Source organism: Mytilus californianus, unplaced genomic scaffold (assembly GCF_021869535.1).
Source record: "Mytilus californianus isolate M0D057914Y unplaced genomic scaffold, xbMytCali1.0.p SCAF_22, whole genome shotgun sequence".
Taxonomy (NCBI): Eukaryota; Metazoa; Mollusca; class Bivalvia; order Mytilida; family Mytilidae; genus Mytilus; species Mytilus californianus.
In genome coordinates, this window is record NW_026262671.1 from 4,537,033 (window position 1) to 4,550,794 (window position 13,762).

Consider the following 13,762-nt stretch of genomic DNA (forward strand, 5'->3'; position numbering starts at 1 on the left):
TCATGTCTTATGTGCATATTTCAAGTCATAAAACACGTCACATTTAAAAGTTTTCTTGTCGACCTTGAGAGAAATTGGGTTCAAAGGAAAATTTTGTATATTCGTTTCTGAATTTACTCACAACTATTCTAGACCTCAAGGGATATAAAGCTATACACCTTGCATGCACAAACACTTGTCTAATGTTTCAGACTATATATGTAAAATGTAAACATCTGGATATCTTAGTTACTTGTAACGGTAAATCCAGAAAAGCTCTTTCGGAAGCATAACATTTGCAAAATGCTATTTTTGCGTCTTTTGGGTTGCTGTCTAAAATGCATACATCTTACAATATATTCGGATGGCATGTGAATCTGTAGTCTCAACGACACGTTGAACATTGGAATGTGAAGAAGGCGTCACAATGTCAAGTCAGTTTGTTTTGTGTAACCAAAGAGGAGTCACAGTGACCACACGACTTCTCCTCAGTAAACAAACATTATACTTAATTATATACTTGCCTTCATGGTCAATTATACGGAACTTTATGTAGAAAATTACCATTACACGTAAACTTATCTTATAATAACAAATTATAAATGGATATTTGTAACGACCATTAGACTGCTGGCGACTGGAGCCAGCGCCATAACACTCTGTTTAACGACAACGAAAACGTCCATTATATGATTGACAACATTGAAAACAGATGGATATTTTTCAAGTATTTGATATATATTCCGACTTCTCGACAGTATGAAGAAATAATTGTGGTAATGACAAAGCCAAATTAACATAACGTTTCAAATTATTATATGAAATATTTGGAATTAAGTTTAAATCATTTCTTAACAGTACGAAAAAGCAGAGTAAACGTTTAAAATAAAGATCTTTATGTATTGGAAGGCACTTTTGGACAACAAGTTATTGTTTGATTATCTTAAATATTGCACAGTTTGCCCTAAGGATCATTGTTACACTATTTTCCTGCCTTGTTTTTCATCACCCTTTTCTGAATGATAAACTCTGCAAAAAGGATGATCCTTGATTTCGGCGTTTCCTTGGATAGCACAGTACTGTATAAATTGTGGAAATATTGATATAATGGTATAACATTATTATTGTCCTCTACATTAAAAGCCTAGATGTTGACGAAAGAGATGAAAAGGTTAATCTTGTAAGAATTTAATTTAGATCTCTTCGTTGTTGCATAAGGATCTCGGATGAAGCAGCAAGAAAGGGTATATATATGTAACATGTTGTGTAAGATGCCCCAGAGGGTAAATTATTTTCGTACACTATTATATTAGGATCAGGATGGGGGTACATTATTTCTGTATTGTTAATTTTGTTACCATGTTTCTTTTTTCTTTGTTTTTTATGTGCCCATTACTCTCTATTCTTGATTTTTGGCACATCATTTTCTATATTTTGCCCATAATACTCTACTCGGTAAACTCTATCGATACGCTATTACATACGAGGTTACATAGGAATTCTAGTTTTTGTTCTCAGTGTACTATAATATTGATAAGAGGTATAATGGCTTTAGTGAATAATTGACAAAAATAACAGCAGGTCACTATGTATCAATAATGTAATTAGTCGATGATTTTAAACAAATGGTGGCAACATATTGTGTACCTATATGAAGACACTTGTTTATAGAAAAGAAGTTTAAGCGATATACCTAGCATACTTAACAAAATAAATAAACAAATAAAGATACTATTAGGTATTTTTAACTTATAAAAACCAAAATTTTTGAAACAATAAGATAATAAAAAAAGAGAAAAAAAAAAAATTTGAAGCGTTACACTTAAATTTTCTAGTTCTAGGAAAGATAACTCTAATAGAATCTTTAAGAAATGAAACATTTTTAGAGTTATAAAATAATATTAAGAAAGCATTTCGTCTATTAGATCCTTATCATCTTTAGTCAAACGGGTTCAAATGAAATAAATACTTAAGAATAAAAAAAAAAAAAAAAAAAAACTAAACAAAAATATGACACCGATGTCTGTTTTGTGAAAAATTTAATGTGAAAATTTAAAAGTTTACTTCTGCATCATCTTTATATGTGTTATCAATTCTAATACACATACGAACAACAGCTGTTTTTGTCAAAAACAAAGACAGATAAAGAAAGGAATATTTTCACATATTTTCACTCATGTTTCCTATTTAATTGTCATTATTTTTGATTATATTCAATCTTTATTTAGGCTCGGTATCATTATCTTCTTCATTGGAATTATCAGTATCGTCTTCATCGATATCATTTTCATTGATATCATCTTCATCGATATCAATTACATTGATATCATCTTCATCGATATCATCGTCATCGATATTATCGTCATCGATATCATCTTCATCAGAATCACCAATATCGTCTTCATCGAAATTTTCCGTATCGTCTACCTTGAAATTATTCGTATCGTCTACATCTGACACGTCCGCATTTAGATCAATATCACTGTCAATACTATTATTCCCGTCGTCATTTAGATCGGATGCATTTGTATCGATATTACCAGATATATCGTTATTCTTATCGTCATCGATATTTGAATCAATCAACTCATCATCTTCCTCAAATTGGTTTATAAATCTTTTCATTCGCATTCCGTTGAAATCATCAGCATTTGAATCAATGTCATCATTTTCGACCTTGTCAACTTCATCACCATAAATGTCAGTGATGCTTGAATGAATATCTTCGTTATTATCATTTTCGTTGGACTTGTCCGTATTCGAATCATTGTCCACATCCATGTTATTCTCCGCATCTGAATTTTCGTTTTCGCTGATTTGATTTGTATCAAGGTCTTTATTCTCATTATCTAACTCTAGATTTTCTGGCCTATTCAGCTCAAGGTCAGCATTCAATCCACCATTACCGAACTGTGTCGGCGTATCATTATAGCTTGGGTCAGTATTTTCGATTTGCTCGACATGCTGCAACTGATTATCATTTGGATAATGTGGTCCATCATCAATTCGTACAGGAGCGTCGGTACTAGGTTGTTCTATCGTTTCATTTACTTTGCCTTCGTCTGTTTCATTCGTTTGCAAGTTACTTGGGTATAACCCAACATTGTCTATCTGAACACGCGTGTCATCGCCGACTTGATTAAGATCTTTATTCTCATTATCTAACTCTAGATTTTCTGGCCTATTCTGCTCAAGGTCAGCATTCAATCCACCATTATCGAACCGTGTCGGCGTATCATTATAGCTTGGGTCAGTATTTTCGTTTTGCTCGACATGCTGCAACTGATTATCATTTGGATAATGTGGTCCATCATCAAATCGCACAGGAGCGTCGGTACTAGGTTGTTCTATCGTTTCATTTAATTTGCCTTCGTCTGTTTCATTCGTTTGCAAGTTACTTGGGTATAACCCACCATTGTCTATCTGAACACGCGTGTCATCGCCTACTTGATTAAGATCTTTATTCTCATTATCTAACTCTAGATTTTCTGGCCTGTTTAGCTCAAGGTCATCATACAATCCACCATTATCCAACCGTGTCGGGGTTTCATTATAGTTTGGGTCAGTATTTTCGTTTTGCTCGACATGCTGCAACTGATTGTCATTTGGATACAGTGGTCCATCATCAATTCGTACAGGAGCTTCGGTACTAGGTTTTTCTTTTGTTTCATTTAATTTGCTTTCGTCCGTTTCATTCGTTTGCAAGTTACTTGGGTATAACCCACCATTGTCCATCTGCAAACGAGTTTCGTCATTGTTGGCTAAATTGTTATCATCTGCTGGGCCACTTACCCGGATATCACGTGGGTACAAAGGGCCGTCATCGTAACGTATTGGCGTATCTATATTATTTTGTTCAGCAGAGCCAGCCACTGGCAGTTGTTCGCCATTATTGCCATAATTTTCTCCATCGTCCAGTTTATCAACAAAGAGATGTATTGGTTCAAAGTCAGGGTCTCTCTGAATTATAAAAATGCATTTCGATTATACTGGTGGCTACGACCTATCACACGGACTTAAAAATACAAAACTTTTCAAGAGGTACTATTCAAAATAAATATATATGTTCTGAAAGAGAAATACCGCCAAGAAAAGTTTCAACAAAATGTGTTGCCAGTAGGCTCAATAGTTTGAAACATAACTCATTATTACCTCTTCCCGTGATCAATCTGAATGATGTATCTATGAAATTTTGTTTATCTTTGTTATATCCTTATAGACTTATAGTAATATTTCTATTCTTAGATTATTTGCGTTTTATTAAACACTAATCAATCATTTAATTTTGGCGGGAAATCATATTGGTCGTGTCAGCAGAAGTTAATTTAGGGCGTTGAAAAAATTCCTGAAGGAAGCACACCGCGGAATCTTTGGTATAACTGAAGACCGAAAAGAGACTAATGCACTACAATCAAATGACAGACTTTCGAACGAGTCTTATAAGTGCACTTTGAACAAAAAGAGTTCTGAAGTTTCTGTTTAAAATCGAAACAATTCTATCTTGTCATGCTCTATGCGCATTCTAACATGGGTAGGCATAATATTTGTCTATATTTTTACAAAGAGCCTTGGTAAGATTGGGAATATAGTGATCAAGTAGACAACATAACAGAACAAATATCGCGTCAACTATTGTAGCTCCGACATGAAAAATGTGAAACAAGGCTCCTGAATTGAGACAAGCACATACATAAAGAATGTGGCGGAGTTTTACATGTTTTTGAGCGCTCAATCCTCCCCATAACCTGGGACAGTTGTGTAACAGCACAAAAATAGCTTAACTCAATAGATCAGTACCAAGCACAAAACAAAAACTCGTCCTTAAAGTAAGCTAAAAGTAAATTAAAGTATCAAAGAAATAGAAACCACGAAAAAATAGGTTAAAAGTTTGTTTTTTTCAATAGAGTACATTTTGTTTATATGATATGAGCAAACAATATTTGGTTACCTTATCACAGTTCTTTTCACAATAACTTCATTTTTTTTTATCGGCAAATTGATTTTTTCGGTGCGGACTTTTTTACTGTTTTACATTCAAGCGTCACTGATGAGTCTTTTGTAGACGAAACGCGCGTCTGGCGTACAAAATTGCAATCCTGGTATCTATGATGAGTTTATTTAATCATTACAAAACCCGCCTATTTACGCATGTAATCGTGAATTGACCAGGCATACACTGTTCTATTGAATTAGAAAACATGTCTTACAAAACAAATTGAAATCCTGGTAGACCAACAACTTTGACGCAATCGGTTTCAAAAAAGAAATCGTATAGAAATTTATACGCCAGGACCACAATAAATATTTGGAAATACTTGCTAGTGCCTGAGTTTAAGGCCTCTTTGAACTTGGAAGTTGCAAAACCATTACTTGATCGTACGTATGGGATGAATGTATACTAGCATGTGAATTTTCGATTCAAAGTGATTATATGCATGATTTAAAAAAGTTTGTAATTCAAAACATACGATAAAGAGCTGAAAATACAGATTTTATAGAAAAAATCACAATAAACGAATGGTCAGCTGAAAACGCGTTGTATGATGTTTGTTTAGGTCAAGTTACAGTAAATGGGCTATGTCTCAGATTTTGCTAAAATTTTGCATAAAACTTAGGCTCATTGCACTATAACTGAAAATGGAAAAAAAATAATGCATGTATGTCTTTTATTTTCTGAAATATTACTGATTGAATTATTTTTAAAAAGGTGAACATTTGTATAGAAGGCACATAATATCGGCGTGAAACGTTCTTAAATTTGTCTTAGAATCATAAAATCTAAGTTCATAATAAAAGAAGTGATAAATGAATTTGTTTTCGATTTTCAGTTATAGTTCAACGAGCCAAAGTTGTATGCGAAATTTTACCAAAATCTTTGACATAGCCTAATTACTGGTACTTGATCTTAACTGAGATCTTACATCACAGGAAATGCACAGCACAGCAAAACAGTATAATGGTTTACCTTAAGCCTTGGTCTGGAGACGACAATGTCGAGGAACAAAATTGTGATGGCAATAATGATAATTAAACGCGGCATCGTCTGTGTCTCTACAAATTACCTACAATGTAAAAAAAAAAGATCAATAAATAACCACGCATCTAAAACACTTTATCAAGATTAATAATTTACATAATACTAAAAAAAAATCTAGAATTCAAAATTGATACTATAAGTCAGAAGAGTATTAGTTAAGGAACAAAATAAGCTTAAAATATTGATAGGTTATGGGACTCCTTCTTGCGATATTTGATTTTTTAAAAATAGCGGGGAAAGGCTGACTCGGACTTTTAACTTATGTTTAGCTTTGGCATTATTTGGGTCTCAAATCGTAAGAAACAAATTCTATAATCGGCTTAAATTTTGGTAATGACTTTTTTATGAGCTATTGAAATCTTCTATGAAAAGAAAAATGGGTGATATGGGGCAAAATATTTTACCCTGTATCGTAGGAAAAAACCCAAGGAATCCGAACATCTTACAAAAATTCCTAAACCTGACATGACTACTTCCTTAAATATTTAAATAAGAGAAATCAACACATGCCTATGTAAATGAAGTTGTGAAAAATAAATCATGTCGTTAGCTTTATAAATAGTTATCATGTCTGATATAATTTTTAGAAGAATATGAGTATATATAAATGGTACTGATGATTAGGGTGTCACATGTGGAGCAGAATCTTCTTACCCTTCCTGAACACCTGAGACTCCCCCGCGGTTTTTGGTGGGGCTCGTGTTGCTAAGTCTTTAGTTTCCTATGTTGTGTTTTCTATTTTGTTGTTTCAAACTCCGTACAGTGATCGTTTCCGTTCCGGAACTGTTTTCCTTTACTCTATCAATAGTATGCGGATCGGAGCTGGAACTGCTGGGGAGTTTGCTGTTGTTTGTCCTATTGGTCATTTAATGGGTTTAAAAGTCCCTTTGGTATCTTTCGCCTGTCTTTTAAGACATTTACAAATCAAAAAGACAGGGAGACGTTACAAAGAGGTTGGGAGATTTGATCTTTTAAAGTTTTCATATGGGTTCTTGGTATTTCATAGCATCACTTTTAAGCAGAAAAAAATAAAACATTACTGATTTTAAATAGGTCAGAAGAAAATTGATAAAGTAATTTTAATTATTTCTTCTATAAACTTCTTTCTTTAAAAAAACGTTCTTAAAACTCTATTCATTTCTTTATAGAATTTTAACCAATATTACAAATATATATTGTATGATCAACATGTCTGAAAAATGAAAATGATCAAATAATCAAAAAGAGGTTGCTATTTACGTGAGCGTGCCTTTCAGTATGAATGTAGGTAATTTTCAGTTCGGTTTTCTTTAGAATCTCGAACTTAAAATTTTGAAAATGTACGGTGAATTGTAATATGCTATATATTTAACATCTCCATAGCCCTTCAACCTATAACCTATGATATATACTAAGTAATACAAATTTAAAAAAGTTAGCCTCAACTTACTTTTCAGTAGTTTCAACAAAATCACATTAATTAATAATAACGAACTTCGTACGCTGACATTGCCTAATCCCGGATGATTTAAACCGATTTGTAAGCGGAATTACTATTTAAAGAATTACACAAAATGCAGATAATATACCAGTGTCTACAACGCGGATGTTGACCCGATACATGTAATGAAATACATGCATGTACTTAAATATTAAGTAATAAAAAAAAATCAACATATAAACCTATGTTTTTTTTAAGTTTTAAGAAATCATGTAGTTAGCTCTAGAGTAATAGCAATAATGTCAAATATCGTTTATGTCAAGACTCTTTCACAAGAGAAACGTTATTTTGAAATGATACATGGAAATGTACTAGGAAATTCCCAATTTTAACTCTTTAAAAGACATATGGCCTTTTTATAACATAAATTCCTAAAATAAAATTTAGTACAATTTTTGTTTATCCTAATTTACAATTTGAGTTTGGTATTTTTCGCCTCTCATGTTCATGATTGAAATTGAATTGTCGCCCTTTGACTCGTAAATTGATCAAATATACTTCAACAGTATCCAAAACATCAGCATCCATAAATCTTCTTAGGGATGCCCGCTTCTCTTGTTTTTGATTTTTTGCCAGATATTCGGAATCCTCTAGTTTTATCCATCTAGTGCCATTAAAAATTTTGCCCACTAACCTCTACTTTTCTTTTCTAAATTTTATAACAAATAGTTTAAAAAGCCATATTTATAATCGTATAAAATCCTTGTTATTTTTTCATAGTTTTTGAAAGAAAAAAGGAGCCAATGTAATATGTATGAAAAATCTAGAGAGAATAATTTCCCGCCAAATTTTCAATGGCTTATATCTCGAAAACAAGCACACGGACCCTTCATTTTTTTCGGCTTTTTTAGTTCCGTTATTTATATACTATCATTTTATAACAGTCTTTTAAAAAGCTTGTTATTTTGAAACAGAGTAGCGAACATCTTTAAAACTTTAAACAGCAACATTCAACTCTACTTATAATAACCTAGAGGACTATATATTCGTAAATTTCAGCTGTTTTATTTGCCATGAATATGAAATAAGGAGATGTGGTATGATTGTCAACGAGACGAATATCCAATAGAGTCTAAATGACGTGGATTTAAGCAACTACATGACTGTTGAGGTCTTCGCGCGGCCTTCAATAATGAACTAAACCCAAACTGCAGAGTCAGATATGAAAAGCCCCGAGTCATGGAGTCAATTTAGCAAATCTTAGTGTAGAATTAGGAGGCGTGATATGATTACCAATGAGACAACTATCCATCATAGTCCAAATGACGCGTATTTAAGCAACTATAGGTCATAGCAGGTCTTCAATAATGAAAAAAGTCATACGGTATAGTCAAATATAAAAGACCCCGAGTCATGGAGTCATTTTAGCAAATCTCAGTATAGAATTAGGAGATGTGGTATGATAATGATACAACTATCCACTTAAGACAAAAGACCAAGGATGGCACCATACGACCTTCAACAATGAGCATAATCTATACCGTATAGTCCGAGCATACTGTAAGCTATACGTGGTTCAGGGATGACAAAATGTGAAACAATTCAAAGGGGAAAATTAACGGTCGGGTGATGATAAAACAATTACTGAAAATAATAGTGGTCGACAGTAACCATCGACTTAAACCGTGATTCATTACAATACAGGAACACATTTGCTAAAAGGAGCGCACTCGGTGTCCATATGAATACATAGTACTTACAACCCGTCGCTGAACTTTATAAGTTACCTAAACATGCATAGATGTTGTAAAGGAGAAAAATTGCAGTAAATATATTTGCTATCAGATTTGTTTTTTTCGAAGGACCGTTTGATTAAATAAGAAACCTTCTGTTTCTTAAGATTGTTTGAAAGTGTAGTGTCTACGGAAATGAAAGAACCATTTAAAGCATGTAATTAATGTTAAACATTCAAAGCTTTTTACAACTGAAAAATACTTAATTCCATTCTTTTCATATGCTTTATTACAAAATCATATAATAGGTTTTCACATTGTTGTCAATTTAATGGAATTCTATGCGAATGCATACAAGTGAGAGGTTTATTTAGCTATAAAACCAGGTTTAATCCACCATTTTCTACACAAGGAAATACCTGTACCAAGTCAGGAATATGACAGTTGTTTTCCATTCGTTTAATGTGTTTGAGCTTTTGATTTTGCCATTTGATAAGGGACTTTCCGATTTGAATTTTCCTTGGAGTTCGGTATTTTTGTTATTTTACTTTTTGAAATTCTACTCCAAAAATATAAGTTTTACAGATATATTCAACTTTTTCGGACCAGTAGTAAAAGAGGCTGTAGTGATTATCAGGCAATGAAACGCTTTTCTGGAATCAAACTGTTTTATAAATACTTAAGTTAGCATACCTTCATACTGTTGTAAACAATATGGATAAAATTATAGATTTAAAAACGCTAAGAGTTCCATCTGTTTAAACCATATTTACCTAATTTTTCATTTTCATTTCATTGAACTTCCTGAGCAGAAACAGTTTTAGACAAAATTTCATTTAGGTGTTCTGTATAAAGCCTTGCTGGATTGTTACGTTGATCAAACTGTTTTAAAAGATCAATTAAACAGAAACAACCAAAGATCCGCCTCGGTGGTGTCGTGTTAGCGTACTCGCCTCGAGTTCGGGAGGTCGTGGGTTCAAACCCTGACCGGGTCAAACCAAAGACTTTAAAATTGGTATTTGCTGCTTCTTCGTTAAGCAACCGGTATTTAGGAATAAGAGCATAGACTGGTCGGCTCGGAGTCAGACTAATGTGTCCGGCTAAGGTGACATGTTTTCCTGCGGACTGTGAACTACCACGTTACAAATCCGGCTCAGCGTGTTGGTCTAGTACAAAGTAGGGTTTATATTCATATCACATTAACATATTCGCGTCCTGCATTTGATTTTCAAATACACTTAAACAGCAATACATCATCATCATCATCATCATCATCATTGTTATCATCAGATATGACACAGATATGAAAGACCATTCCTAAATTCGAAAGCTTTATTAAACAAAGTATGAAGTGAAATACCACTTTTTATCAATTGCTTAACTTGGAATCATACCTCCACAAATAAATCTTTATCTTAGTGATAAAATGTAGTGAAGTTTTGAACCAATCATGATATCTATATCCCTGCTGGAAATGTCTAGTAATGGAAATACTACCTTGCAATACACGAGCATATCAAACCATCTGAGAAATATACACTCCATAAGAGGGAGTCAAAGGAAAACATCATGGAAAAAGAAAATTAACAATGGAAAAGATAAAGTCGTCTAATATAGACTTGGGTAAGGGTATTACCATGTTAAAATTATAATAATTACATTACATGTATATTGCATAAGAATCCGTTATAATGATTGGCTGACAACAATTGCGAAGCTGGTACTCCAAAGGCATATTTCATTTCCGTATAATTACATTACATGTTTATGTTTCATAAAAATCCGTATTTTTGAATGACTGAAAGCAATCGCGAGGCATTAAAATATTGATTTGTTTTTCTCAATAAAATTCATATTCATGATGGCACGTGCTTCTTACGACAATTTCACACCAATTCATAGGAAAACGAACGAAAAGCTTGGAATAACTCATAATTTGATAGTTGTTGCATAAAAATGTACTCATAAAAAATAATGCCTTTTTTGTAATTCTATAGGGTTGTAAAAGCGTTGATCATGCGTACATATAGTAAGAAGCGCATCCGCACTTCATACAAAGTATGCTTCGGTTAACACTTTTACACCCCAAAAAAATTACAAAATAAAATAACAAAAAGTAGTATCCAATTCCTATATGAAATACAACAGCTATGACTTCACGTGCAATCCGTGACATTGTTAAAACAATGGCTAGAAAAACAAACGAAAAGCTTGATACAACTCTTAATTTGATGGTTATAGCATCAAGTTGTAATTTTCCGCGTATCATACAAAATGTGCTTCGGTCAACGCCTTACACCAAAAAATAGAAGCATTCAATTCTTAAATTTAAAGATCTAAAAAGTGACACCAGTCACTATTAATGTTAATTGATTTAGTAAGATTTAAATCAACTTATCATCACCATTTTTACATTTAGAAAAAAATCGGATTTTTGTTTTACAGAGAAGATAGGCAAAAGATATCAAGGGGGCACTCAAACTCATAAGTCGAAAACAAACCGACAACACCATGGCAAAAAGCGAAAAAGACAAACAGACAAACAACTGTAAACAAAACACAACATATGTATAGAAAACTAAAGACTGAGCAACCACGAACCCAACCAAAAACCGGGGGTGATATCAGGTGCTCCTGGAGGGTAAGTAGAGAATTCATGATCTAAATAAACTAGAGGCTCTAAAGAGCCTGTGTCGCTCACCTTGGTCTATTTGCATTTTCAACAAAGGACACTCTCCAACATTGTAGACGAGAATAGAATTCAAGACAAAAATCTCTGTTATGTTGATCTTGTATTGCTGATCATTTAGTCTATTTAGTTTCTCTCTATCTTCTTTAATTTTTGCTCAAAAAACAAAAGAGGGTAAAAAAAAATCCTCATTTATGGGCAATCACTCCTAAAAAGAGTGACAGTCTACTAACTATATCGGCACAATTTGACTTGTTAGTAGATCTTGCCCTGCTGATCATTTTTGTGATTTAAAATGTCTATTTATCTATTTAAATTTTTATTATATAAGGTAAAACGCAAAAAATGGTAAAAATCGTCATTAAAGGGCAATAACTCCAATAATGAGATGTCCTCCATATTGTCTTAATTGTAGATCTTGTCTTGCTGATCATTTTTGCTTATTTAAGTTTCTATCTATCTATTTTAATTTTTAAGATATAAGACAAAAAACGCAAAAAATTGGAAAAAATCGTCATCAAAAATCAATAACTCTAGGAGTCGACCGACGATTTCGACCATGCAGACTTATTTATAGATCTTGTCTTGCTGATCAATTTTGCACTTTAAAGTTTCTCTCTATCTATTATACTTTTCGAGATAATAGGCAAAAATGAAAAAAAATGGTAAAATTTGTCATTTAAGGGCAATAACTCCTATAAGAAGTCGTCTGACAGTTTTGACGTCTGTGGACAATTGGTAGAGCTTAACATTCTAAACATTTTTGTTTTGTCAAATTTTCTCTATTTATAACGGTTTTCAAAATAATAGACAAAACTTACATTTTACCCCTATGTTCTATTTTTAGCCATGTCGGCCATCTTGGTTGCCAAGCGGGGTCATCTTTTAAACTAGATACCCAATAAAATAATGATTGTGGCCAAGATTGGTTAGATTTGGTCCAGTAGTTTCAGAGGAGAAGATTTTTGTAAAAGTTAACGGACGACGACGACGATGACGACGGACGACGGACGACGACGGATGACGGACGCCAAGTGATGAGAAAAGCTCACCTGGCCGGGCCAGGTGAGCTAAAAATGAAATCACATCACATCAAATTAATCATAGGTGTAAAATCCAAACATCGGATCGTTACCAAGACAAACATCACAATATTTACAAACCTACAAAATTCAAAGTTAACAAACATTCATATTATATATATATATACAAGTATATCATATATTTAGATATTTTGGAGGAGGTGATACTTTTGCAAATTTGAAAATAAAAGTATAGTATTCTTAATGAGATCGTTATAAAATAAAACAAAACCTATGCTTTTATTGTTAAACAAACATCTATATGTGGTGTTTCTTGTGTTTTAATGAAGCGTTATCTACACTTACTGAAACCCGAGATAAAAAACAGTTAACAGATTTGTTATTGTTGAGATAGACAATACAATAAAGGAACCTTCAAAAAATTAGAGGAGGTCTTAAGTTAAGATGTAGTAACGATATGATAAAACAACTGCCATATGCCTGACTTGGTCCAGGCAATTTTTGAAGAAAATGGTGAGTCAAATCTGGTTTCATAGCTAGCTAAAAATGGAGATAACATGCTACACTTTAAGACAGAGTCACAATTATTGATCTACTAAAGATACAAAAAACACAATAATAAAAAGATTTGTCCTCATACTATATTATATATCATAGACGTATCTGTATATTCTCATCACAACTAAACATGACTGTAATGTGTCAAATCATAATTTTCCTTCGTTAAATTTGGGATTTTTCGGAAAACAACGGGAAAATCACCTTTGTAGAATATCATACATAGAGGCAACTGATATGTCAAATTGAGCGGTGTTCAACATCTGAGCTGCGTCGGATAGAAATCGACCTTATGCAAATGAA

General features: G+C 32.9%; 1 protein-coding gene across 1 annotated transcript; it reads right to left on the minus strand.

Moving 5' to 3' along the window:
* Nucleotides 1–2,001: 2,001 nt before the first annotated feature.
* On the minus strand, nt 2,002–7,533 carry LOC127732040 (protein PFC0760c-like). The gene is made up of 3 exons (XM_052241080.1): nt 7,446–7,533; nt 5,945–6,041; nt 2,002–3,939 (listed from the first exon to the last, which is right to left on the minus strand). The coding sequence occupies exons 2-3, from the start codon at nt 6,017–6,019 to the stop codon at nt 2,200–2,202; spliced, it is 1,815 nt and encodes a 604-aa protein (XP_052097040.1). The 5' UTR covers nt 6,020–6,041; nt 7,446–7,533; the 3' UTR covers nt 2,002–2,199.
* Between the last annotated feature and the right edge of the window lie 6,229 nt (nt 7,534–13,762).

What these genes read in the sequence shown, in the direction of transcription:
- LOC127732040 (XM_052241080.1), bottom strand. Translation starts at nt 6,019, where the DNA reads ATGCCGCGTTTAATTATCATTATTGCCATCACAATTTTGTTCCTCGAC. An exon ending in TCTCCAGACCAAGGCTTAAG is followed by an intron (nt 3,940 to 5,944) that starts GTAAACCATTAT and finishes TTTATAATTCAG; the next exon opens with AGAGACCCTGACTTTGAACC.